Source organism: Pseudophryne corroboree, chromosome 2 (assembly GCF_028390025.1).
Source record: "Pseudophryne corroboree isolate aPseCor3 chromosome 2, aPseCor3.hap2, whole genome shotgun sequence".
NCBI classification, from domain to species: Eukaryota; Metazoa; Chordata; class Amphibia; order Anura; family Myobatrachidae; genus Pseudophryne; species Pseudophryne corroboree.
Genome location: NC_086445.1, coordinates 172,642,269 through 172,666,519, shown reverse-complemented (window position 1 = coordinate 172,666,519; position 24,251 = coordinate 172,642,269). Strand labels below are relative to the sequence as shown.

The 24,251-nt window shown below is 42.9% G+C and overlaps 1 protein-coding gene across 6 annotated transcripts in view; it reads left to right on the top strand.

Moving 5' to 3' along the window:
* The window catches only part of ASIC1 (acid sensing ion channel subunit 1), a 457,033-nt gene that overhangs the window by 191,482 nt on the left and 241,300 nt on the right, over positions 1-24,251 (top strand). For all 6 annotated transcript variants that reach the window (XM_063952026.1, XM_063952030.1, XM_063952028.1 and 3 more), the window contains one exon: positions 5,790-5,985. In XM_063952026.1, the coding sequence (XP_063808096.1) occupies positions 5,790-5,985 (196 nt within the window). The remainder of the gene's footprint in view (positions 1-5,789; positions 5,986-24,251) is intronic.

Sequence of the window (24,251 nt, the reverse complement as noted above, 5' to 3'; positions counted from 1 at the left end):
TTTCGCCTCAGCTTGTGCCTTTGCACATCTGATTACCTTCTTAGTCTCCTCCTTCTGTCAAACAAGAGATATCTCTTTGTCCTCGTTATTTTGTGTCTGCTTATATTTCCTAAAAGCCTTTTTTCTGCTTTCACAATATTTGCTACTTCTTTCGCAAACCACACTGGCTTCCTTTTCCTTGTGTTTTTCCTAACACTTTTGATACAAAAGTTTGTTGCCTTTAATGTTACACTTTTTAATGTTTCCCACCTCTCCTGCACTGTTTCCAAGTTCCTCCACTCTGCCAAAGAATCGCTTACACATTTTCCCATCCCTACAAAATCAGCCTTCCTTTGTTTCTGTATGGGATGAGTCAGTCTCTGTCTTTATGTTGAACCATACTGCTTGATGATCACTGGATCCTAGGTTTTCACGCACTTTTATGTCCAACATTCTGTCTTCATGGACAAAAGCTGAGGCTGGTTAGTATAGTTCCATAGACCGATATAAAGCCACAAGCCTCTAGACTGTAGCTAGCTGTTGATACATACAGCCAGATGCCTTTTCAAGCGCCATTCTAAAATAGTAAGCAAGCTCTTTGAGTGCGGGCGGGTATGCCGAAGGCTGCCTGTAGCGGCTCTCTGGGAGCGTGGGCATGTACGGCACATGACACCATGACGCACGCACATGACGTCCGCACCCGCTGCGCCCCCCCCCAACCCCAGGACCCAGCGCTCCAGGATGCAGCCTGATCAGCCTATTGGTTGATCAGGCCCTGCGTGTACAAATCAGAATCAGCCTCTCCTTGCACATACTTTCCAACATTTACTATTGGGGAGGTCTCAATAGGGCGTGCACAATAAAGGGTCTGTGAGAACTTTTGATAGGGGTGTTGTCTTACATCTGACTGAAATTTCCAACTCACTTGACCACTACTTTTCCATTACCCTCGCTTAAAAACAGAATTCTACCAGCTGTATTCAAGTGCTTGTATTTGTAAGTGTTATTTATTTAAACTGAGTTGTAACTGTATCTGATATATGCGTGATGTAAATGAAACATACCTGCATACTCTACCAGAAGTTGCAGGGAACTCCCTATTTTTCGGGTAGTTAACCGCACAGCCAGAAGAGTAGGCAGCCCTCCCACATTCCACCAACTTCCTACTGACCTGTGAATCGCTGCTTTTTTCCAGTTGTGGGGACGAGGCCTTATGACATGACAGTCAAGCCCCACTCCTCAGAGTGGTCTACAACATCTCTCCTCTGGGCTTCTCCCGGAGAGGAGACAATCAATGTAGGTAAATATGGCTTAAGATCAATGCTACAATGTTGACTTCGTTGCAATATATAACATAATGAAGGCATACGATAGTGTTGCCTACCCTTCCACATTCTCTGGGACACTCCCGCTTCCCTCGCTAGTCTTAGGCTGCCCAGTTTGTAAATCAAACTCACTTGGATTTTTCACTGCTGCCCAAAGCAGCCTGCTGGGGGACCACCAAGGAGATGCTGAGCAAAGACAGTGATTTGCTGGAGACATTGTAACTGCTGTCATTGCTCATGAGCCCCTTAGTGGTGCCCCGGCAGGAGGATCACAGGGGCTGATTCAGGTTGGATCGCAAAACACCATGACGCACGCACATGACGTCCGCACCCGCTGCGCTCTTTCCCCACAAAAATCGCAAAAAGGATGCGGGCACATGCGTCAATCAGGCAGAGGTGTTTGCGGGCTGAGGGGGCGGTGAAATAGGGGCGGCGACATCAAACCGGGGACATGGCATGGGTGAGATCAGAAATATGGCAGCGGCCCTCCTGCGGGTACAGCTAAACTGCACCGGCAGGAGGCAACCCTAATTTTTGCTATCAAGCAGAAATTGCAATGCGAACGCAATTTCTGCTTAATAAAGGGGGAGAGCAGCGGTCAGCATGCTGGGCGGCCTTGCCCTGTGATAGGCGGCCCCCAGCATGCGATCTCATGGATTGCGAATTCTGCTACTTAGCAGAATTTGCAATCCAACCTGAATTAGGCCCTCAGTGTCTTCTTATATCTAGTGTGTGTGTGTGTGTGTGTGTGTGTGTGTGTGTGTGTGTGTGTGTGATGCAATGTTAAGGCTTCTGCTGCTAATATGAGATGTGACCGAGAGTAAGAATTTTTATTAGTAATCTTTAGTTAAAAAACAGGGGGAGATATTACTCCTAACGTGAGTGAACAGAGAAGTTCCTCATTGTGAACAAATAAAAACAGCTATACATCAAAAGTTTTAAAAACTGATCATTAAAGTAAGTCTTTAATTTCTTATCATATGTGGTAAACCAACAGTATTTAGGTGAAATATAGGTTCACAAGTAGTTGAACAATATATATCTAAAATAGAACATAAGTATACTTCATGTAGCTGGTTATTGTAGTGATTTGTGGTGGACTATACGCAGGCTGTTTAAAGAAATACTATCAGGATGCCAAACACAATTCCGCAGTGTAGCTCATGTAACTGATACTGTCTGTATGCTGTAGTATTACAGATAACAATCCATTCCTCAGTCTACAGTAAGTGGTTCTTAATTATTTGGTGTCCATAATGATTTGGAGCAGGGGTGGCCAGACTTTTTTCGGACCTGGGATCTACTTTTTGTTCACTTACTTACCGGTGATCTACCGGGGTCCATACGTTGAAACTTGGCTGTTTCAACTCATGGCTGTTAATTTAAGAATGACGTCCTCAAATAACAACACCAATAAGGACGCACACATTTAAAAATAGCATTAATATTGACAACATTAAATAACAGCATCAATAGTTATGTCCACATTACAAAAAAAAACTTTAATATTAATAAACACAATGTTTTACAGATTCCCCCTTGTGCATAATACCTCCCTCCCTCTCACAGTGCTATACCCCAATATATGCAGAACAGACCCCTGTGCCATAAACCCCCCTATGCAGAACAGCCCCATATGCAATGCCTCCTATGTGTAGATATTATCATGTGCAGCATATCTCCCCCCCCCCTCCCATTGCAGAACAACCCGCTGTGCAACATACTACCCCACCATGTGGAGAGTCCCCCTCTGTGCAATACCCCCCATGCAAAAAATACCCCCTCCACCTCTGTGCAGATACCCCCCCCCCCCCCCCCCGCTTTGTGCAGATACTCTCATGTGCAGCATAACCTCCCCATCCCAATACAGAACAGCCTGCTGTGCAACATACTGTAATCCACGCTGGCTATATGGCATCAGAGGTTTCCTGCTGGCTGGCTGGCTTCAAAGGCTCCCTACTGGCTGGCTGGCATCAGAGGCTTCCCGCTGGCTGGCTACAGAGCCTTTCCGCTGGCTGGCTGGCATCAGAGGCTTCCCGCTGGCTGTCTGGCATCAGAGGCTTCCCGCTAGCTAGCTGGCTGGCTTCAGAGGCTCCCCTTCTGGCTGGCTGGCTTCAAAGGCTCCTCGCTGGCTGGCTCCCCGCTGTGACTGCTTCCGAGTCCCGCATCCCGCCACCGCTGACTGCATCCAATGGCGCACCGGCTCTTCACATAGAGGGTCGCGGGTGACGTCATGACGTCAGCCTGGCACGCGCACGATGCAGCACGGGGAACACTGCAAATCACCGGAAGGCATCAAATTACTGAAATTGGTCGCAATCTACCCGCGGGAGCTCCGCGAGCTACTGGTAGATTGCGATCTGCGTTTTGACCTCCTCTGATTTGGAGGAAACAATAAAGGTATAGAAATCAGCACAGCCAATGACTATAGGTAGGGCCTACAAGTTCCAGGCACTCCAGTGTTCTCCATGAAATACCATCTAATACACCAAAAAACATACTCATACCCCTTTCACACATACATGAAAATCCCAGATTTTTGCACGTGAACACGCATCAACCCATGATTTTGGTATGTCTGAAAGCATACTGTCTTTAGCAGAGATTGGCGGAGACCTGGGAATTTCCTGGTCACAAGTCTGAAAGGGGTACCAGCAACATTCGGCCCAGCAAGATCCACACAAGTTCAAATTGCATATGGAATTTATTGCATATGCTTCATCATGTATATTGTGCAGAATGAGAATAAGACATATCACAGCGAATAACTTTTGCAAACAAGAAATCGAGTATTGCCGACAGCAATGTTAGTATCAATGCTTGTAAAATTTCCCAAAATATATTGTTACTAATATTATATAGAAACAAGTATTTAATACATAATTACCTACTCTCCCGGAATGGCCATAGGCTCCCGAAAATCGGATGGCGCTCCCGGCCACCCGGAAGAGTTGGCAGGTCTCCCGGCGGGCAGCTGAGCCCCCCACATCCCCTGTGGAAACACTCATGTATCCCCTGCAGCGGAAGTGCCGATGCAGCAATTTGCGTGACCACACCCCCTGCCCCCATTATGCCGGTAATCTCGGCATAGCGGGACGGGGCTATGATGATCTCGATGCCACACCTCCTGCTCCTCCCCATTACGCCTCCCTTTGACGCGCCACCCCCCTGCTGAGCCGACCTGTCTGCCTCCTTCCTGGAGGAGGCAGCCAGAATGTCGGCAACTATGATTTAAGAATAAATAAGTCCATATGTGGAGTGAGACATGTCCTTTGTGGGTGGAGCATGACATGCCTTCTCATCGGCGTGCTGCGTGCTACCGAATATCTCCTGAAACTAGTTTTCAAAAGCATGAATGTATGACATACGAGCTAGGAGAAAACAACACAGAATGCCACAAATGGAGATCAAATGCAAGAAGGTTGCGGATCTCTAAAATCACAAAATAAGTTAATTTCCAGTGGCTCTAAATCAAGCAGACAATGGGAAATTCGTCAGTCCCTTGTCTATTTAGGGTAGTTGTCTCCTTTAACGCTTATTTCTGTTCACACCTCCAGAGGGTGTGAGCAGAAATAAGGGTCAATTTCTGCCTTGGCGCTGCTCACAGTTTGATTGCAGGTTTTTAATTGCATAACTCCAGGTACTTTACCCGGGAGAACAGACTTGCACACACACAACATGACATGAGGCTAATTGACAAGCACTAGTTTTGCCAATTATAAAATGTGTACAAATAAAAGTGAATCCTGTCCCTCACCACACAAGGATAACATATAAACGTCATTTATTTAATTTAATATTTTTTCTAAATTTCTCAATAAAAAAACTTTTGGCCTAGGGGTGCCGTGAAAAAGATTCTGATACTGTAGGGTGCCGTGGTTCAAAAAAGTTTGGGAACCACTGTCATATATAATTATATAACCACCACCATGTTAAAACAGGTGGGTTTTTTGGGTTTTTTTTTTTCCAAGATCCACATTATATGGTTCCCTGAATCATAGTGGGTGAATTCTGGTTCTCTGTGTAGATCAGGGGTGGCAATGTGTGGTCCTCCAGCTGCTGTTGAACTACACATCCCAGCATGTCCTGCAACAGTTTTAGCGTAGCTAAATAACAAAACTGTTGCATGGCATGCTGGGATGTATAGTTCTACATCAAAGCTGGAGGGTTGCTTAATGCCTTCCCTGGTCTAGAAGATGTCTCCTACTAATTACCATTATTTATACTTGTAAATGAACACAGTAGAAACTGTACAGTATGGATATTCTTATGTTGTTTGTCAGATAATATGAGTTTAATGTGTTTGTGTTCAGCACACTTCATGATCTACAATATGTCACAACATTTGATAGAAGGAAATCCTGACACATCACCTGTATGATGGGGGTACTTGATGACTAGACCTGAGAAACTCAGATACCTCATTTTTAATCTCCTTGATTTCTTTGTCACTCGCTAAATATGATGTTTAACATTTCTTCTCAGCTATGAGCTTCCGGACTCTCACCTTGCAGATGAGAAAGTCATGGAAATCTTACAAGATAAAGCCAACTTCCGCAACTTTAAACCAAAACCGTTCAATATGAAAGAGTTCTATGACCGAACCGGACATGACATCAATGAGATGCTCCTGAGCTGCAAGTACCGGGGAGAAGAATGTGGTCCCGACAGCTTTGTTCCGGTAAGATGCTGTTTATTTTAATTTCTGTAAACCAAAATTCAGGATTGTATGAATGTATACAGAACACACAATCTATGTTTCTAGTCTTCAGTTCTGGCGTGTAATTAACCATTTGCTGTGGGCAGCAGTAAAAAAAAAAAATCTTGACAGTGCTACAATACATCACATCTGCCGTATACGCTAAACAATCTGCTATGAGGCACTGCAGTGTATAGTAATATGTTGCATGTAACAACACACATTGGCCGTGGAATCATCCCATTGGACGTGCTGCACATCCAGTGTGCTAAGATGTGGTTGGAGTTGCTGCGTATGTAGCAAAGTACCCATTGTCAGTACTTTGCTCATGTGCAGGACCCCTCCTGTGAATGTGTGAACAGGTCCTGAGATGACGGACGCAGGGCAGTATGATTGACAGTATGATCCTGCTTGGGTGCGGGGAAGGGACGGCAATGACTTCCATCTCTCCAAACAAAGGCAAGTCAGCACCATTGCAGGGGAGGGAAGAGGCCAGGGATCTCCGTAAGAGGGCAAAGAATTCCTGGCCTCTAGTTAGCAGCTGTGTCGGCCGGCTTGCGTGACGCCTCCTGCTGTAATACCATATTTACCATATACCATATTAGTGCTGTCACTGCTGCTTCTATGTAAACAGCAGCTATAACAACTCCAACTACATCTGAGTGATCCCCGATATATCTTATAGTGTGTACCCAGCTTTAGTAATTGTTTCTTGAAAGAAGTTTGTGATACCCTGGAGTATAAATATGTTACTTATAGTTGGGTCTCTAACCAGATTGTGGTGTTGGTGTAAGCTACAACAGTTTTTAGATTGTTTCTACATAGTTATTTGTGTTTATTATGATAACGTTCACTATGAAGACAGTAAGGGTGTGTACACACGGTGAGATATTTTCTTGAGATTTTGACTATCACCTTGCGATCCCGATTCGATCCCGATGCGCGGTCCCGCCAGGTCAGCATCGCAAGAAAAGATAGACTGTGCAGGCAAGTCAATCCTTGCTAGATCGGTGTACTATCTAGTTCATCTCACATGTCAATGACATCTCACATAAGCCAAAATCTCACATAAGCCAAAATCGTAAGCACACATAGTCCAGATCTCAAGAAAAGTTAGTCAAAATCTGTGCTATCTGGGCTCCGGGGAGTTCAGGGGAAATCGCATGTAAAAATCGGGCATAGCAAGGATCTCACCATGTGTACACATGTGTACACACCCTGAGAGATTGAAAACGAGGCAGTTGAAAGAATTAGCATTTATAGGGTGAAGATCCGACACTTCAGTATTCAGTAGCGGGCCATTTCTGCTCAATTATCCTCCCATTCCAACAATTCATTTCCGCCCTCTCTTATGGGCGAAAATGAATGGTCGAAAAATTTCCCGTTTTCAACATCGGCGGGTTGAAAACACATGGATGAGCAGAGATTCCGCTCAACCATGTGTTTTTCGACTTGTCGGAATTTCTGATAGGGCGTAAGAATGGCACTTCACTTGAATATTGAAGTGTCGGAAAGTTACGATTATCGTCGGAAAGTGCCGTCTTTCCGCCCTGCCGGAACTTCCAACTGTGATTGAATACTCCCCATAGTGATCATTCATTGCTGTAGGGACAAGAAATGAAGGCTCCTCACATCACAAGCGGGAGAGTAATCAAACCTTGTAAAAAGTTGAGGTGTTGCCAATAGCATCCAATCAGATTCTAGCTATCACTTATCTAGTACATGCTATCAAATTATATAGAATCTGCTCTTCTTTATATTTGATATATCTCCCTTAAGTTATGAGGGTCAGTTTAACTTTTTCTGAGCTCCCTTATGACACAATAAGAGCTTACCCATTCCATACCACGGAGGGGGCAGCCAAAAAGTCAGCAACTATGACACAGCCTAAGGAAACAAATGCCCAGTCACAAATAGCATTTATTCAAATGGTTTTTGTTTTTACAAATGTTCAGTAACAAATTCTACACAAAACTTTATTCTCCATTGCCTGTATTAATGTGTCTGGGAACAGTGAGACTGGTTGGCTGAGATAAATGCAAATTCTGTCACAGATTCCATTGAAGAGTGTCCCTAGTGGGCAAAAATCAGTTTGTTGGCTTAGCATTGCAAAGCCATTACTGCAGCACTGCTGCAGCGGACACATCATGATGCAGGGGATGAGATGAACCTCCCTGGACCGTCCGCAGCCCTTCTGTTCCGCTGTAGGTTTCTGTTCTCCCTGAGCTCTCCTTAGGACACCTGCGTTACGGTTTGACAGGTGTACCACCCCAGTAAAACTGCCCACTTGCCACTGGACCCTCTGAAGCCTGGCACAAAAACAGCCTGTGCTGGGCTAGGGAAAAAGGATGCTGCTGAGCAGTAGCAGTTTCCACTCTCTCCCTGCCTGATGTACAAATGACCTGGGCACAAGTAGAGATTAGCCTCCCCCCGCACCCATCTCAGCACCCCTGCTTGTGATCACTATGGGCCTGTTGTAGAGTTCCACTCCATGGGCCTAATACAGCAAGTGTGTCAGTTAATTAGTCTAGCAAAGTTTAATCTAGCCTAGGGGACACGAGGTGATTCAGACCTGATCACACGCAGGCGGTTTTTTACAGTGCTGCAATCAGGTAGTTGCCGCCTACAGGGTGAGGGGGTAAACGCTTTGCAGGGGTGCGATCGCCTGTACAGTGACCTGCACAAAAAAAAATTGTGCAGTCTCTGCACAGCTCAGGGTTTAGCCACTGCGGTGATCCGGACAGGAGCTGACGTCAGCAACCCTCCCTTGAAATGGCTGTACACGCCTGCATTCGCAAGGACACTCTTTTAAAACGTTCAGTTGACACCCACAAACTGCCTCTTCCTGTCAATCTTCGTTCACATTTTTTTTCTTTAATTTTTTGGCTTTTTCCATACTTGACGATCCACGTGGACTATGATTGGATCGGTAACCTGTGCCGAGCGAAGCGAGGTACCCTGCCCGAAGCATGGCGAACGAAGCGAGCCATGCGAGGGGACACGGTGTACTAATTGGGGTTCCCCGTCACTTTACGAAGAAAATTACACCAAAAACAGTCCAAAAACTCATGTTGACCTTTTCACCTGTCGACCTAGTACATATTGACCTAATTCCCATGTCGACCTAGTGCATGACGACATAATGCCCATGTCGACCTTCAGTGGTCGACCTAATGACTGTCGACCTAAGTTGGGTCGACCCAATGGCCCATACTCTTTTCATCTTGGGAAAACCATTTTTTCAGCAGGGTTACCTAGCCAGCACTGGATCAGCTTCAATTTGGTGGGCACATATCCCATCTGCCAGGCCACTGTGCAGCACTACTCAGCCAGGGCAGATACGGGGGTGGGGGGGACGAGGATTGGTGCAATTGTTGTGCTGTGGGAAGGGAGGAAAATATTTACTGTATTATGGTGACAGATTTAGCTTTGGGAGAAGGACTTGTCCTTGTAGTGTAAATATAAAGGTGCCCAGCATTTGTAAAAAAAAATATGGTATGTTCCATGACTACAAACAGTATTCCGTTTGTACCCCTTATACCAGGGCTGGCCAAACCGATCCTCGAGATCTACCAACAGTTCATGTTTTCCAGGCCTACTGGAGATCTGTAGAATTGTCAGTTAGGAATGAATGCAGCACATCTTAATTAGTAATGACTACACCTGTGCACCAGCTAGGTGGTCTGGAAAATGTGAACTGTTGGTAGATCTCGAGGACTGGTTTGGCCAGCCCTGCCTTATACCAACAAGATTTATCCAGGTGCAAGTTTGTAACATTTAGCTGGGTTTGCAAATATCTCTCAGATACGCTGTTACTTATGTTTAGGTCAACAAGAGCTATATAAAAGACATGTTGTTTTAAATGAGTAATATTTCTGTGGAATGCTCTTTCACATTACAAGATTAGATCTATGATAACGAAATGAGATGTCATATAATGACTCTTCACTGGTCTCAGAGGGTACAGAAAATACAACAGGATAACCTTTCTTCTGTGATTAGTACCAGTCTTTATTCCAGTCTTGTGCCATCTGTCTCATTAGCCTAGTCCCACTTTTCTCGTGAATGAGTGAAAAGGTCACCATATATCTTGCAGTGGCAGAATTGAAGACAGTTGTGTGAATACACAAGCACAGATGTCGTAAGAGACAAGTCACTGGAAATGACAGCAAAGTTCCAATAAATGTGTAAAGTTACAACTCGTACAGTCAATTTCTACAGGACAGTCCCATTCGCCTGAAGTAAAAAGCGGCTGGGCTACGTGTGAAGTAAATGGGGCTTCACCAGAAAGTGGACATACTGTAGCTGACCAGAAAGTGGGCTTGCTGTAGCTGACCAGAAAGTGGACATACTGTAGCTGACCAGAAAGTGGGCTTACTGTAGCTGACCAGAAAGTGGACATACTGTAGCTGACCAGAAAGTGGACATACTGTAGCTGACCAGAAAGTGGACATACTGTAGCTGACCAGAAAGTGGGCTTACTGTAGCTGACCAGAAAGTGGGCTTACTGTAACTGACCAGAAAGTGGACATACTGTAGCTGACCAGAAAGTGGGCTTACTGTAGCTGACCAGAAAGTGGGCTTACTGTAGCTGACCAGAAAGTGGGCTTACTGTAGCTGACCAGAAAGTGGGCTTACTGTAGCTGACCAGAAAGTGGGCTTACTGTAGCTGACCAGAAAGTGGACATACTGTAGCTGACCAGAAAGTGGGCTTACTGTAGTTTGAATTGGGCAGTCTGTGCCAATGGATTGTGGTTTATCACATAGGGGCAGGGTTTATTTTATCCTGGATATGTACGGATAAATGATGGAAGGTATACTTTTTATTCATCAAAATGAACTAGTCAGAGAAGGCACAGGAAGGATGCAGATTCAACAGGCGCTGAACATCATTTGCAAGCAGTTGCTATACGTAACGTAAAACAAAAACTGATGTAAAACAGTGGTTCTCAATCTGGGGTACTAGTTTCCCCAGGGGTGCACTCTGACATACAAAGGTACTTGATCTGTAATGGCAGGTGACACATCCAGGTGATAGTTAGACACACAGGGAATGCAGTTTCCTAGGAATCTCTAATCCCATTCATTAAAGAAGGACCCTGATAACAAAGTGGAAAAGTCTTTCCCTGTAGAAGAAAGCATATGGGGACTACAGTTATATTGTCCAGTTTATAGTTTTAATAAATTGCAGTATGTGAGAAATCTATGAGGGGAATCCAATCAGGTTTTGGCCGCAAAAAAAACCTTGTGGACTACACGCCCAATTTTGGAATACTGCTGGTATGAGTGCTCCCGATACTCGCAGTATCCAATTAAAAAAATTGGTTGCAGGATTTTTGCAGCCAACATTCCTGCGGAGTGAGGGCAAAGAAGGTGGATACTTACCTGTGTGTTCTGGGTGGTCCGGTGGTCTCCGGGGCTACCAGTCATATCCTCTCCAACTTTCCACTGCAGAAGAGGTTGCTGGGAGGGGAGGTGGCTGCTGGAAGATGTAGTTCTCCCTGCTGCTGCTTCCAGACACACACAGAGGGGATCACATACACAGGGGGGCATGCACATGACAGGGGCCTCACACACACTCTAATATACTTACACACTGCTGCTGCAGAAGGCCATCCTGTCAGGATCTGAAGGAAGAAGATACTGCTTACTAATTAAGCTGATTGTAAACTTCCAATTGCTTAACTAGTCATGGGGGGGAGTCCTCATGTTCCACAGCAAGCATACATCATTTTTCCTAAAAATACCAATTTTAGGAAAAATCAGACTTACTCTGGGGGTGCAGTGATTTCCATAGGAATCCCTGCGACTCATTTTCTGTCCTTCAGTTGATAAGGAAAAACCCCATAGCTGCAGGAAAAACCCTGGTCATAATTCAATATGACCCTATATGTATAATTCATTTGTGTGCATTTTTTTTTTTAATTCCTGTCTATAGCGCATTTACTTTTATGTAACCACCAAACATTGTATCTGAAAAAAAATTGGCAGTCAGGGGTTCCCCAGGTGGAAAATGCTTGAGAACAACTGACAATATATTGTTTATGTAAAAAATCTCTGTAACACGGCAGGAATTGAAATTTAAATCATTTCCTCAACCTACCTCTGTATTCAGCCATATATGGCTCACAAGGCTTCCAGTATTGTCATACAATTGGTTTATTGACTGAAAGTCTATTGGGGGCAATAGCTAGCACTTCTGGCTAATATATGATCACTCAACCACAGGATAGAACAGGATAGAAGCAGTTTGCCACACCACAAATGTGTGGAAATCAAGAAGACCAAACATCTGAATCTACATGAGATAGTGACCAGCACAATGCCCTCTCCACAGTATAACAGCAATTTAGATTTAGCAGTCTTTTTTTAACAAAAAGTTCATATTTGTTCGTAATTTTAAGCATTCAGCAAGAAATACATAGCCCCAAGTCTCCATTGTGTTGTTATACCAATAGAGGTTCTGATTCTCAATTGGGAGCAAATAAAATGGAACAAGCAACTTTGTAACCGTAACAAATCATGCTGCAAGGTGTTCAGAACTATTTATTTATTTAATTTTTGCATGCAGGGTAGGGCCATAGGGAGCTGTGCCGGACTGGTACTTTCCAGGGGGCAGGGCCTAGTCTGGAGGGGCATTTTATGTCCCTCTTAGGAAACAGAATAGAAATAAAGGTGCTGTATGCTGAAAGGGGGGGGGGGGGGCATGAACCACTACGCCAGGAACAAACCAGTGGGGAGGGTGACCAGAGTGTGCTGGGCTGGGGAGAGAGAATGCTGCTGACAGGTAAGGGGTGCGGGATTGGAGGGGAGGGTGGAGGTGCCGGAACCCTTTGCACATTTTACAACTGGCCTTACTGCAATGCAACATGGTTCTGCTTTACATTACTTTATAAAGACTTAATTAAAGCTGAACTAGCTTTAACATCATAAATCACTTTTTTATGAATTAGGTTTTATTGAGTAAATCATGCTTTTTATACCAGTATGAGAAATGCCTCTGATAGCTTCATAAACCATGTTACGTATCCACATTTCTTCTATATATTTTTAACTGTAATTTTTAACTATAAAAAAAAAAAAAATTAAAAACAAAGTGTATGTAAAAGTGAAAATAATGTGTAATGTCCATCCTTTTACTTCTAGCAAAAACACTTTCAGATTGTCCTATCTACTTTAGTGATATTTATATCAATGTACAGTTTGACTCTGAGTTGTTTTAGCTAAACCAGTGATTTCAGCTTACTAGACAGAGTACACACAGAATTGCAGTGGAAGGACAAGCACTGACAACAACCGTCTTTTTTTATTATTATTTTTGGACACATATAAGGCTTTTATGTTTAAGGCTTTTATATTGCCATGCAGCTGGTACTATGTATAACTAACTGAAAGTGTCACAGTGAGATAAATCTGTAAGATTTTGACTGGGTCTACTATGTTATGCCGGCTGTTGGGATCCCGGCGCCCAGCATACCGGGGCCGGGATCCCAACCGTCAAGGTGTTGGCAGCGGGGCAAGCGCAAAAGAGCACCTTGCGGGCTCGCTGCACTCGCCGCACTGCGGGCACGGTGGCGCGCTCTATTTATTCTCCCTCCATGGGGGGGCGTCATGGACCCCCCAAGAGGGAGAATAGTTGTCGCTATACCAGCTGTCGGGATCCCGGCGCCGGTATGCTAAGCGCGGGGATCCCGACAGCCGGCATATCAAATGCCTCTCATTTTAACTATAGAGTCAAAATCTTAAGGAAAGTCAGTGCACATCTTAAGGTGTTAGGCAGCTTTCAATACAGATTCGATCCCGATGTGCGCTCCGGTGGGGTCGGGATCGTAAGGCTAGATAGACTGTGCTGCCAAGTCAATCTTGACTAGTACAAAGTATAGTCAAAATTGGCACTTAGTTAAAATCGGCACTTAGTCAAAATCGTACATAGATAAATCTCAAGCATAGATAGTCAAAACCTGTACTATCTGGGCTCTGGGGGAGTTCAAGGGAAATCGTATAGTCAAAATCGGGCATGGCAAGGATCTCACCGTGTGTATACACCTTACCCGAGTGTGAGCTTATTTATTTTCTGTTCTCATTTCAAAATACTGCCTAATGTTATCTTAGCTGATTTCCATCAATGTTTTGCTAGGATTTACAAACCAGGCCTTTTTTTGATGTCAGCTAGTATAGTTGGGAGGTAAGTGCATTTGATTCTGACTGCAAGCTGTAGGTGTTTGAAGCAGATGTCCGTGCTTGCTCATGATAGAGTTGTAAGCTTAAAAGTTTGACCAAATTATGAATTAATATCCCATGCTATCATTTTGCTAGATATACGCAGATTTGCAGTGGCTTGGGCAAAAAAACAATAAATGTGGTTCAGGACTCTCCAGTAGCAGGAATTCAATGTGAAAATTGTGTTAAGCGGATGCTTGCTTGCTTGCGTTCTAGGAACCAAGTGATCTCACCAGGATATTTTTAATGGATTGGAATCCTTTAGAAGTGCAGGGAAAACTCAGTAGTGTACATAGAATCTCCATCAGACCCTAGAAGTATTTTAAAACATTACAATTAATAAAATTAGTTTAAAAAGACTATTATACCCTGACCCCCTCCCCAGCTCAATACAGCCACATAAGTAATTCTATATCTTACACCAAAACATGCATAAATGTGAGACACAGAATTACGTGATACCAAAAATCCCAAAATAGTGCCACGTCCTCAACATTTGTCCTCACAGCCCAATCTAAATTCCTCATTGCTCTCACCCTAAAGCAGAGGTTCCAATACGTAGGCCTCAAGGCACCCCAATGGTCCAGGTTTTAAGTATATCCGTGCTTAGCCACAGGTGACTTAATTATTACCTCAGTTTGATTTAACCATATGTGCTGAACATTGGATATACTTAAATTCTGGACTGTTGGAATACCATGAGGACCACGTTTGAGATCCTCTGCCCTAAAGGTTAGTGCACATGATCACATGCTCATTGGCAGAGCAATATGAAGGGGAATAATAGGCAGACCTTTGTCCCTAAACCCTATTACTGTGTTAGACCTTACATTTCCTATCCATTCACTTGGGAGATGTAGCTGACTGTGTGTTGGGGTGAGTATCTGGGGTAGCAGTAGCGCTAACTGCATACAACTAGCTAAGGGAAGACTCATGGGATGTTTTTTCTTTACTACAGTATATTCTTATATAATAACCATAAATAGTAAGCATTTTAGTTTGCTTTTTTGCCAAAGGAAAACACTGGGTACTTCGTCATCTTTGCGGTCCCCTGCTAGTTTCCCTTCGTGGAGAGGACCTTTCCATGCACCTTTGGACCCTCACGGGCTTGCTTTGCTTGCCACGCTTCGGGCTCGGTGTCTCGCTCCGCTTCGCTCGCCACAGGTTACTATTCCAAATAGTTTGTGACATGGACCCAGGGGCTTATGGGAAAGGTCCTCTCCACGAAGGCAAACTAGCAGGGGGCTGCAAAGATGAGGAAGTACCAAACTCTGTTTACCCCCCAAAAAATATAACATTGAAGGGTACTTCATGTGACATGTAAGGTGGTCACACATCCAGTAATAAAGGGACTGCTTTGGAGTTGAGTGTCCTGCCGTCTGCAGAGAGTGACTTGCATGAATTTGCACTGGGCTTGTGCAGAAATTAGCTTATGCAGACAAAGGAGACATGCATTTTGATCCCATCTACACTTACATCTGAAGCGACAGCTCTGGGACGTGATGGGGCAATCTCAGAGGTCCAGCAAGGATGTGTTCTCGCAAATGCAGGCCAAGCAACTAGACATAAGTGAAGGTACGGCATTTTGGTACGAAGGTACGGAAGTGTACATTTTGCGCATACTGTAGGGCACACTGTGTTACAGGTGCAGGTTCATACATACTGATCAGCATCTGGGAGAATATTGGCATGTTTTCAGAGCACGTTCCTTTTGAACAATGTAAACCCAACTCTGCGTCGTCCCCAAAGAGGTTAACACAAGGAAATGTCTCACTGCCTTCGGATAATTCCATTTCAGCAACTTCTTAATTGTGGTGTTAATTGTTTCCAAGGATATTCATTGTACAAGTGATAGGGCTTAAGCATTTTCAAATTAGTAGTTTTTATATGAGAGTTTGGGCAGATCCGTAAGAGATAGAAAGTCAGATTCCTTCTTGGGAACAATAGTTAGCTTTATGGAAAGAGACTAGATTTGAATGATGTCAGCATTTCTCATCGAAGAGAAGATAAAAAAAAATGTCTTCTATGAATGTATCATCTCTAACAGAAAGTTCAGCAGTTGGTTTATTGTTAAAGAAACGACAAGGCTAATTGACATAAAACATGAAACATCTCTCAAATCCTCAGGCAATTTGGCAGCTGGGGAATTGAATCTTAAATTTGGGTGGTAACAGTAACAAACCGATTAAAATTTCCTTCAAAATCAACAATATTGTAATTATGGGCCTAATTCAGCAAGGATCGTAAAGCAGCAAAAATCGCCGAAAATGCGTAAAATCTGTACCATATACCACAAAAACTGAGAAAAAAATGCAACTTCTGAGTCGAAGCAAAAACTGCATATGCACTACGAAAAGTAGGCGTGTAGGGGCGTACTAAAGGGCTGGACTCGCAAAAACTACGAGCAGGGACGTGTTGTGGGCGTATGCTGATGTTCGGTGGGTGGTGCATACGCAATTTTTACAACTGATTGCACATTTATGGTGTGCAGTTTCTTAGTAACTATAGGTGTACCTTAAAAGCTGCACAAGCTGACCTCAGTTGTAGAATGTTCGATGTATACTGCAATCATTGTTTCATTACACCCAGCTGAAGAAGCTTACACCCAGAGCCGGCCCTAACTAATATGATGCCCTAGGCAAGATTTTGGCTGGTGCCCCCTAGCACCGCCGCTAGTTCTGCAGGAGATGCCTGGCATGAGTCAGCTGGCAGCTCTGCTAACGTCGGTCGCCTTCAGTTTATGAAAATGCATCATAATATTTGCATTACTATGTGGCTAGGATGCACAAGCAGCTTCTGCTGATTAAAATGATATGCAGCATGCCTATATTCTGTGTGCAACTGCGGCTGTATCTGCATACGAAATGCTACATTACAGTGATTTACAGGACTATACTGCAACGTAGCATTTTGTATGCAGATACAGCTGCAGTCACACACAGAATATAGGCATGCCGCATATCATTTTAATCAGCAGAAGCTGCTGGTGCCCCTAAGCATACCAAATGCCCTAGGCATTTGCCTAGTTTGCCTATGCCTAAGGCCGGCTCTGCTTACACCTCAGACCACAAATCACTTCATTCAGCTGTATTGAAACTTCTAAACATGTAAGGGAGCTTTAAACTCTGTAACACGTTTATTTATAAAATATAGGTTAGGAATCTAATTGTTTTTACACTTACTAACAATCGAGGTTTGACAACCACACTATTTTTTAAAAGTGAACAATAATTAACATTTCCAAGCATTTTGTTTTGTAGGATCTGCTTAAGGTCTTTTAGCTTCCTAACAGTTTTTTAATGCTTTTTAAGCAACCAACACGTTTTTTGTTAACAAAACATACCCACATACATTTGGTTATTTTTTTTTTGTAAATAGCTACACACACAAACATATGTTCAAGAACAGCAACACCATTTTTTTTGGCCCGGAAAGTAGGTAGTGCAATATTTGATGTTAAAATACAGTTGGTTGCAAAAATTGCAACATCAGAAACATGTAAGCAAAAAAATGCGTACAATTGTACATTTATACGCAAATAATGTGTACTTTTTTAGGTCTTCGCAATATTTGCACATTTCACAAGCCCACCTTCTTTTTGTAACATTAAAATAGTGTTGCAGTTTTTCAGTTTGGGCGTGCTTTCGCAATTTTGTGATTGCTCGCAATTTTTGCAAATTTGTAATTTTTACTATCCTTACTGAATTGGCCCCTATGTACAATGAAAGGCCATAAAGATTAGAAACCCAAAAATGAGAAACTTGTCACAATTGCAGTTATTTTGTTCTCTTAGATTTCATTAGATATCATTGAAGACCCAGTAGAAAGCATTGTGGTTTAAATATGTAGATTGGAGGGGTGGGGGGGAGACATTCTTATGGACAACTAACTAGCTCTTGTTCCCAGTTTTGCATTGTTCTGTGTTTCTCTTCTCGTATGTCTTTTTAGCCTCTCCTTTCTTAATCCATTTCTCTCTTAGAGTACTACAATATTTCTTCCCCATCTCTCTCTTTCTCTCTCTGATTCTCTGACACTTTTCCTCCTTTTCTTCTCCTCTTTTTCTATTCCCTTCTTTCTTTCTCTCCCACTAAGCTGTCTCTATATACCGCTGTTCTTTTCCTCCTTTCTGACTTGCTTTTTTTTTGGTATGTCACTCTCCTGTCCCTGTCTGTCCTTCCTGACCCTCAGTCTCGTTTTCTTTTGCTTTTTATTTAGTGTTATAATTTACATTTTACCATGTACAGACTTTTTTGTCTTTTGCAATAAATGCATGACAATGCTATTTGTAATCTGCCAGATTTATAGTGTTAGCTGATGCTGTTCTAGACTGATGTATATTACATCTTGCTTATTGTTTGGCACATTTATTCATTTATAGTTGTCAAAAACTCAAAACAGCCTAGGAGCAGTGTGCGCCATGCAGTCGCTTTGCCCAGCCTCTAATGTGGCTGAGCTGGTGACTTCAAAAAAATCTGCCTCCACGGGTGAACAGAGGAGGACTATGACCTTTGGGGGTAATTCTGAGTTGATCGCAGCAGGAACTTTGTTAGCAGTTGGGCAAAACCATGTGCACTGCAGGGGAGGCAGATATAACATGTGCAGAGAGAGTTAGATTTGGGTGGGTTATTTTGTTTCTGTGCAGGGTAAATACTGGCTGCTTTATTTTTACACTGCAATTTAGATTGCAGATTGAACACACCACACCCAAATCTAACTCTCTCTGCACATGTTATATCTGCCTCCCCTGCAGTGCACATGGTTTTGCCCAATTGCTAAGAAACTTGCTGCTGCGATCAACTCAGAATTACCCCCTTTGTACCCTCTGGACTTTCCTCTTGGCGCTCCTTCCTATGACCTAACCACTTACCCTACATTCTGATTGGGTTAAGGCACATTTGAAACAGGAGAACAATGGCTATGGGTGCCAAATGTGCAATCCTAGTTTAATTCTTGGGAACACATCATATGACCTCCCTTCGTGTAGTTTTGCCATTCTGTACGAACACTGGTGAAGAAGGCATTTATTGTCAGGCAAAAATATTTGAACAAACTTAGCTGAGAAATCAGGATTTAGTAAAACCCAGTTGCTAATAGTCCCTGTTCTACCTTATTATTAATTTACTGTATTCCTATAAATGCATTTCTTTTAAACCAGCTAGGAAATAATGTGTAAAACAATGTTTGCCAATAACATGAGACCCTAACTTTACTGTATATCATAGAAATTGTTTATTTTCAAAAAGAGTATATCTGTTGTGTCATCTGTAAGAAATGACTTTGCAATCACAAGCCCTGAAACAGATCTTCTCCAACCTCCTCCCTACATAATATAAAACACCTAGTAATACCTAGTAGGAAATTGGATAATGTAAAATAGTTTTTGTGAATTTTAACATGTTTTCCATAATTTATTTTATGCCAACAAGCTTTTACGCTCTGATTCAGTCTAATATAATGAGCAATCACAAAATAAATATAAGCAATAGGTTATGTTTACTGCCGTGCAGGCGGCATGCTATGAATTCACAGATGACTGAACATAACAAGCTGTATGTATTAAATGCTGCAAAGATCCAGAAATATGTCTGGTAGAGGTTTATCTAAATCAGAACTATGCTAGTTGCTCTTAAATTGCTATAGTGTTAGGAATTAACAGTAACACATTTCATTGCAAAGCACAGGTTGTTTAAAACTCAAAAATGATTTACTGCAAGCAATTTGTGGTCATGGCAGGAACAGTTCTAAGGAGGAGTAATAGATGGGAAGGGTGGATAGCGGATGACATACACACAAAAGGGGGGACAGAAAGGCCTATGTAGGAAGAACAGGGCCGTCAACAGAAATTTTGGGGCCCGGTACAAAAAATAGTTTGGGCCCCCCTCCCGACCTTCCTCCATCTTGCTCCAGTAGGTATATGGTGTACCAATACATGGTACTAGTGTACCAGTTTCCAATACATGGTAGTGCTTGAGGGGATGCGATCGCATGGGGGGATGAGAGACTAGTGTAATAAAGGCATACCAGATAGGGAGTAAACCAGACACCCCTGTAAAGAGAGCAGCAGCCTCTTCCTCCTCCCACTCAGCTGCCAGGGATCCCAGGCTGACAGGTGCAGCCCCAATAGTGCCCATGTGGGTCCATCCTCTGGCTCTGCTGTTCCTCTTTGTGCAGCTGTCTCATTCACAGCACACACAGGTGGGAGAGGAGGGCAACCAACTGACTATAGTGTCGGCGCTGCCCGCAATATCAATTAAACTTGGCAGCTCACTGTCGGATGAGCACTTTGTGACTCCTCTGAGGGGAGTAGTTTTTTTTTATTATAGGCACTGGTCAGCATGAAGTTCTATTTGCAGTACCAAGGTTCCCCCTCCAAATACAGAGTGCTCACCAGACTGTGCGCTGCCCAGATCTGGCCCACTTTAACCCAGGTGTGACCAAAAGTGGTTGGGAATCAAACAAACCTGAGGGCACTTTTGAAGCTCGGGGGCCCAGTACAGATGTCCCCTTAGTCTTCCACTGTGTCGCTGGGCCTTTGGGAGACAGAGACAGGTGTGCTTACAGAGAGACAGTGAACATACAGGTTGGAGACAGACAAATACAAAATGGTATACCTATAGGGGGAGCAGAGACTTAGACACATTCTGTATGAAGGAAGGAATGGAATTAGGAGTGGGCAGGGTAGGAGAGGAGACCCTACTTTATATTGAGGTCTGCCAGGACTCTGTGTATAGGAAGACGTGGAGTGGAGGAGGAGCAGAATGGAAATGCAGTCTGTGTAAATGGCTATGCATTAAGGCAACAGGCAGCATACTGTACTTCTCAGTCTACAAAGATGCCAGCACAAATCATTTTATTTGGGACATGACGATTAACCAAGTACCTTGCAGAACCCAGGGGGTACCAGGACACACAAGTACCTTGCAGAACCCAGGTGGGAAGCACTGCTTTAAGAAGTATAAAACGGGTGTAAAAATAAAAACACATTATTTTGGGGAGGTTAAAAACCTATAAGAATATTAAAAAAAAACCATACAATAACAAATAAATTAGTAATTTGTGAATCACAATATACTACCATACAAAGTGTATGACACCTATAGTGCCTTGCTAAAGTATTTACCCCTTTATGCATTTATCATGTTTTGTTGCCTCACAACCTGGAATTAAAATGGATTGTTTGAAGGGTTGCATCATTTAATTCACAGAACATGGCTACAATTTTGAAGATTTTTTTTATTTTTATTGTGAAGCAAACAACAAATAGGACAAAATAGCAGAAAACTTCAGCGTGCATAACTATTCACCCCCCTAAAGTCAGTACTTTGTAGAGCCATCTTTTGCGGCAATTACAGCTGCAAGTCGCTTTGGATAAGTCTCTATGAGTTTGCCACATCTTGCCACTGGCATTTTTGCCCATTCCTCAAGGCAAAACTGCACCAGCTCCTTCATGTTGGATGGTTTCCGCTTATGAACAGTAATCTTCAAGTCTGACCACAGATTCCCAATTGGATTGAGATCTGGGCTTTGACTAGGCCATTCCAACACATTTAAATGTTTCCCCTTAAACCACTCAAGTTTTGCTTTAGCAGTATGCTTTGGGTCATTGTCCTGCTGGAAGGTGAACAGCCATCCCAGTCTCAAATCACAGGCAGTCTGAAACAGGTTTTGCTCAAGAATATCCCTGTATTTAGCACCATCCATCTTTCCCTCCACTCGAAACAGTTTACCAGTCCCTGCTGCTGAAAAACATCCCCACAGCATGATGCTGCCACCACCATGTTTCACTGTGGGGATGGTGTTCTTGGGGTGATGGGATGTGTTGGGTTTGTGCCAGACATAGCGTTTTCCTTGGGGGCCGAAAAGTTCAATTTTGGTCTCATCTGACCAGAGCACCTTCCTCCATACATTTGGGGAGTCGTCCACATGCCTTTTGGCAAACTCAAAACGTGCCTTCTTATTTTTAACACTAATTAATGGTTTTTGCTGACCACTCTTCCATAAAGCCCAGCTCCATGGAGTGTACGGCTTATTGTGGTAACATGCGCAGATACACCAGTCTCGGCTGTGGAACTCTGCAGCTCCATCAGGGTTGCCTTTGGTCTCTATGCTACCTCTCTGATGAATGCCCTCCTTGCCCGGTCTGTGAGTTTTGGTGGCCGGCCCTCTCTTGGCAGGTTTGTTGTGGTACCATGTTCTTTCCATTTGAAGATGATGGATTTAATGGTGCTCCAGGGGATCATCAAAGATTTGGATATTTTTTTTAAACCCAACCCTGACTTGTACTTCTCAACAACTTTGTCCCTGACTTGTTTGGAGAGCTCCTTGGTCTTCATGGTGTGATGCCTCTTGCTTAGTGGTGTTGTAGCCTCTGGGGCCTTTCAGAAAAGGTGTGTTTATACTGACAGATCATGTGACACTTAGATTGCACACAGGTGGACTTCATTTCACTAATTATGTGACTTCTGAAGGTAATTGGTTGCACCAGAACTTTTGAGGGGCTTCATAGCAAAGGGAATGAATACATATGCACATGTCAATTTTCAAATTGTTATTTATAAAAATTATTTTTTTACATAGTTTTTTTATTATTTCACTTCACCAACTTAGACTATTTTGTGCAGATCCATCACATAAAATTCAGATAAAAAAATAAATAAATTACAGGTTATAATGTAAGAAAATAGGTAAAAAGCCAAGGGGGGGGGGGGGGGGGGGGTGAATACTTTAGCAAGGCACTGTATATGCATTACAAAATAGGGGACATGCATCTTACAGTGATTCACCTTTCATTTGCTTCTGCAGTTCTTGATTAATAGTCACATATTTCATAATTAATAAGATACAGCAAGCTCAACTAGCTAAGTCATTCATTCACTGGAAGTAAAAGACTGACATGGGATTTTTACACCACCTCTGATGCAGGCTACTCAGCTCCCTTTACATAGAATCTCTAAATCAGTAATTGATGTTCATGTGCATAGTAGGTTGATTCATTGATAAAAAAAAAAGTAGTGTATTATCAGAGCGAGAACCTGGAGGCAGGAATATTGATCCATTTGCCAGTGGTACATTCTGAAGACTGAGCAGAGATATTACTGAGGAATGCATCTAATCATATCTTCCCCCTCACCTCACTCGCTAGAAGGACATTTAAGGCAGCAGTCAGGTTACTAATAAGCAACACTGAGTACAGCAATGTGATAGAATTGTTTTCAATATCTAGTTTATATGGAAAAACAAAGTATCACTTTCATGTATAAGATATAATATTAAACCACAAGTGTTCTTATAAAGTTGAAGAATTTAGACTCAAGGGAGCCATGATAAAGTACCTGTTCTCAGTGAAAAGGACCCCTGAGCTGATGCTGCAAAGTAATTCAATAATGCTTTGGACAGACACCAGGGGAATCTATAGATTAGGACAAACAGAGTTAAGCTGGAAGCGTGATGAGCATTGAAGCTGCACTGTACGTGCACACCACAGCAGGCTGATGGAACTTTATCTGCAATCTACTACTAGTGCATGCAGGGGTAGAGTACCAGGATGGTGAAATTACATTTATACATTCACTCATATTGTTGCAGAGTGAGAGCAGCCAATATCAAGCCTACTGTATCAAATTTAATTAGCAAATCTGACATGAGCTAACACTTTGAAAAAAATGTCAAAATGCATGCAATGCCGACCTACTAACTCTCTATGGGGCCTATTCATCATCATATGTTGCATCCATGGATACTTAATTACTGGATTAGTATTATTACTTATTAGTACTTTTGTAGTGGATAGAATTGGTATAAAGTTGCAGATTAAGCCCGACAATGCATGGTGCAGGCAACTTGTATCTGACCTGTCTTTTGCCTTTTTACCCTAGATTGTGTACTTTTTTTCTTAATGTTGCATTTTATTTATCTTGTAGGTGGAGATTTATCAAATTTCGGAGAGAGATAAAGTGGAGAAGTTGCCATACCAACCAATAAGCTTATGTAATCTTTCTAGCACAGTCTGTAAAATTACTGTTAGAAGC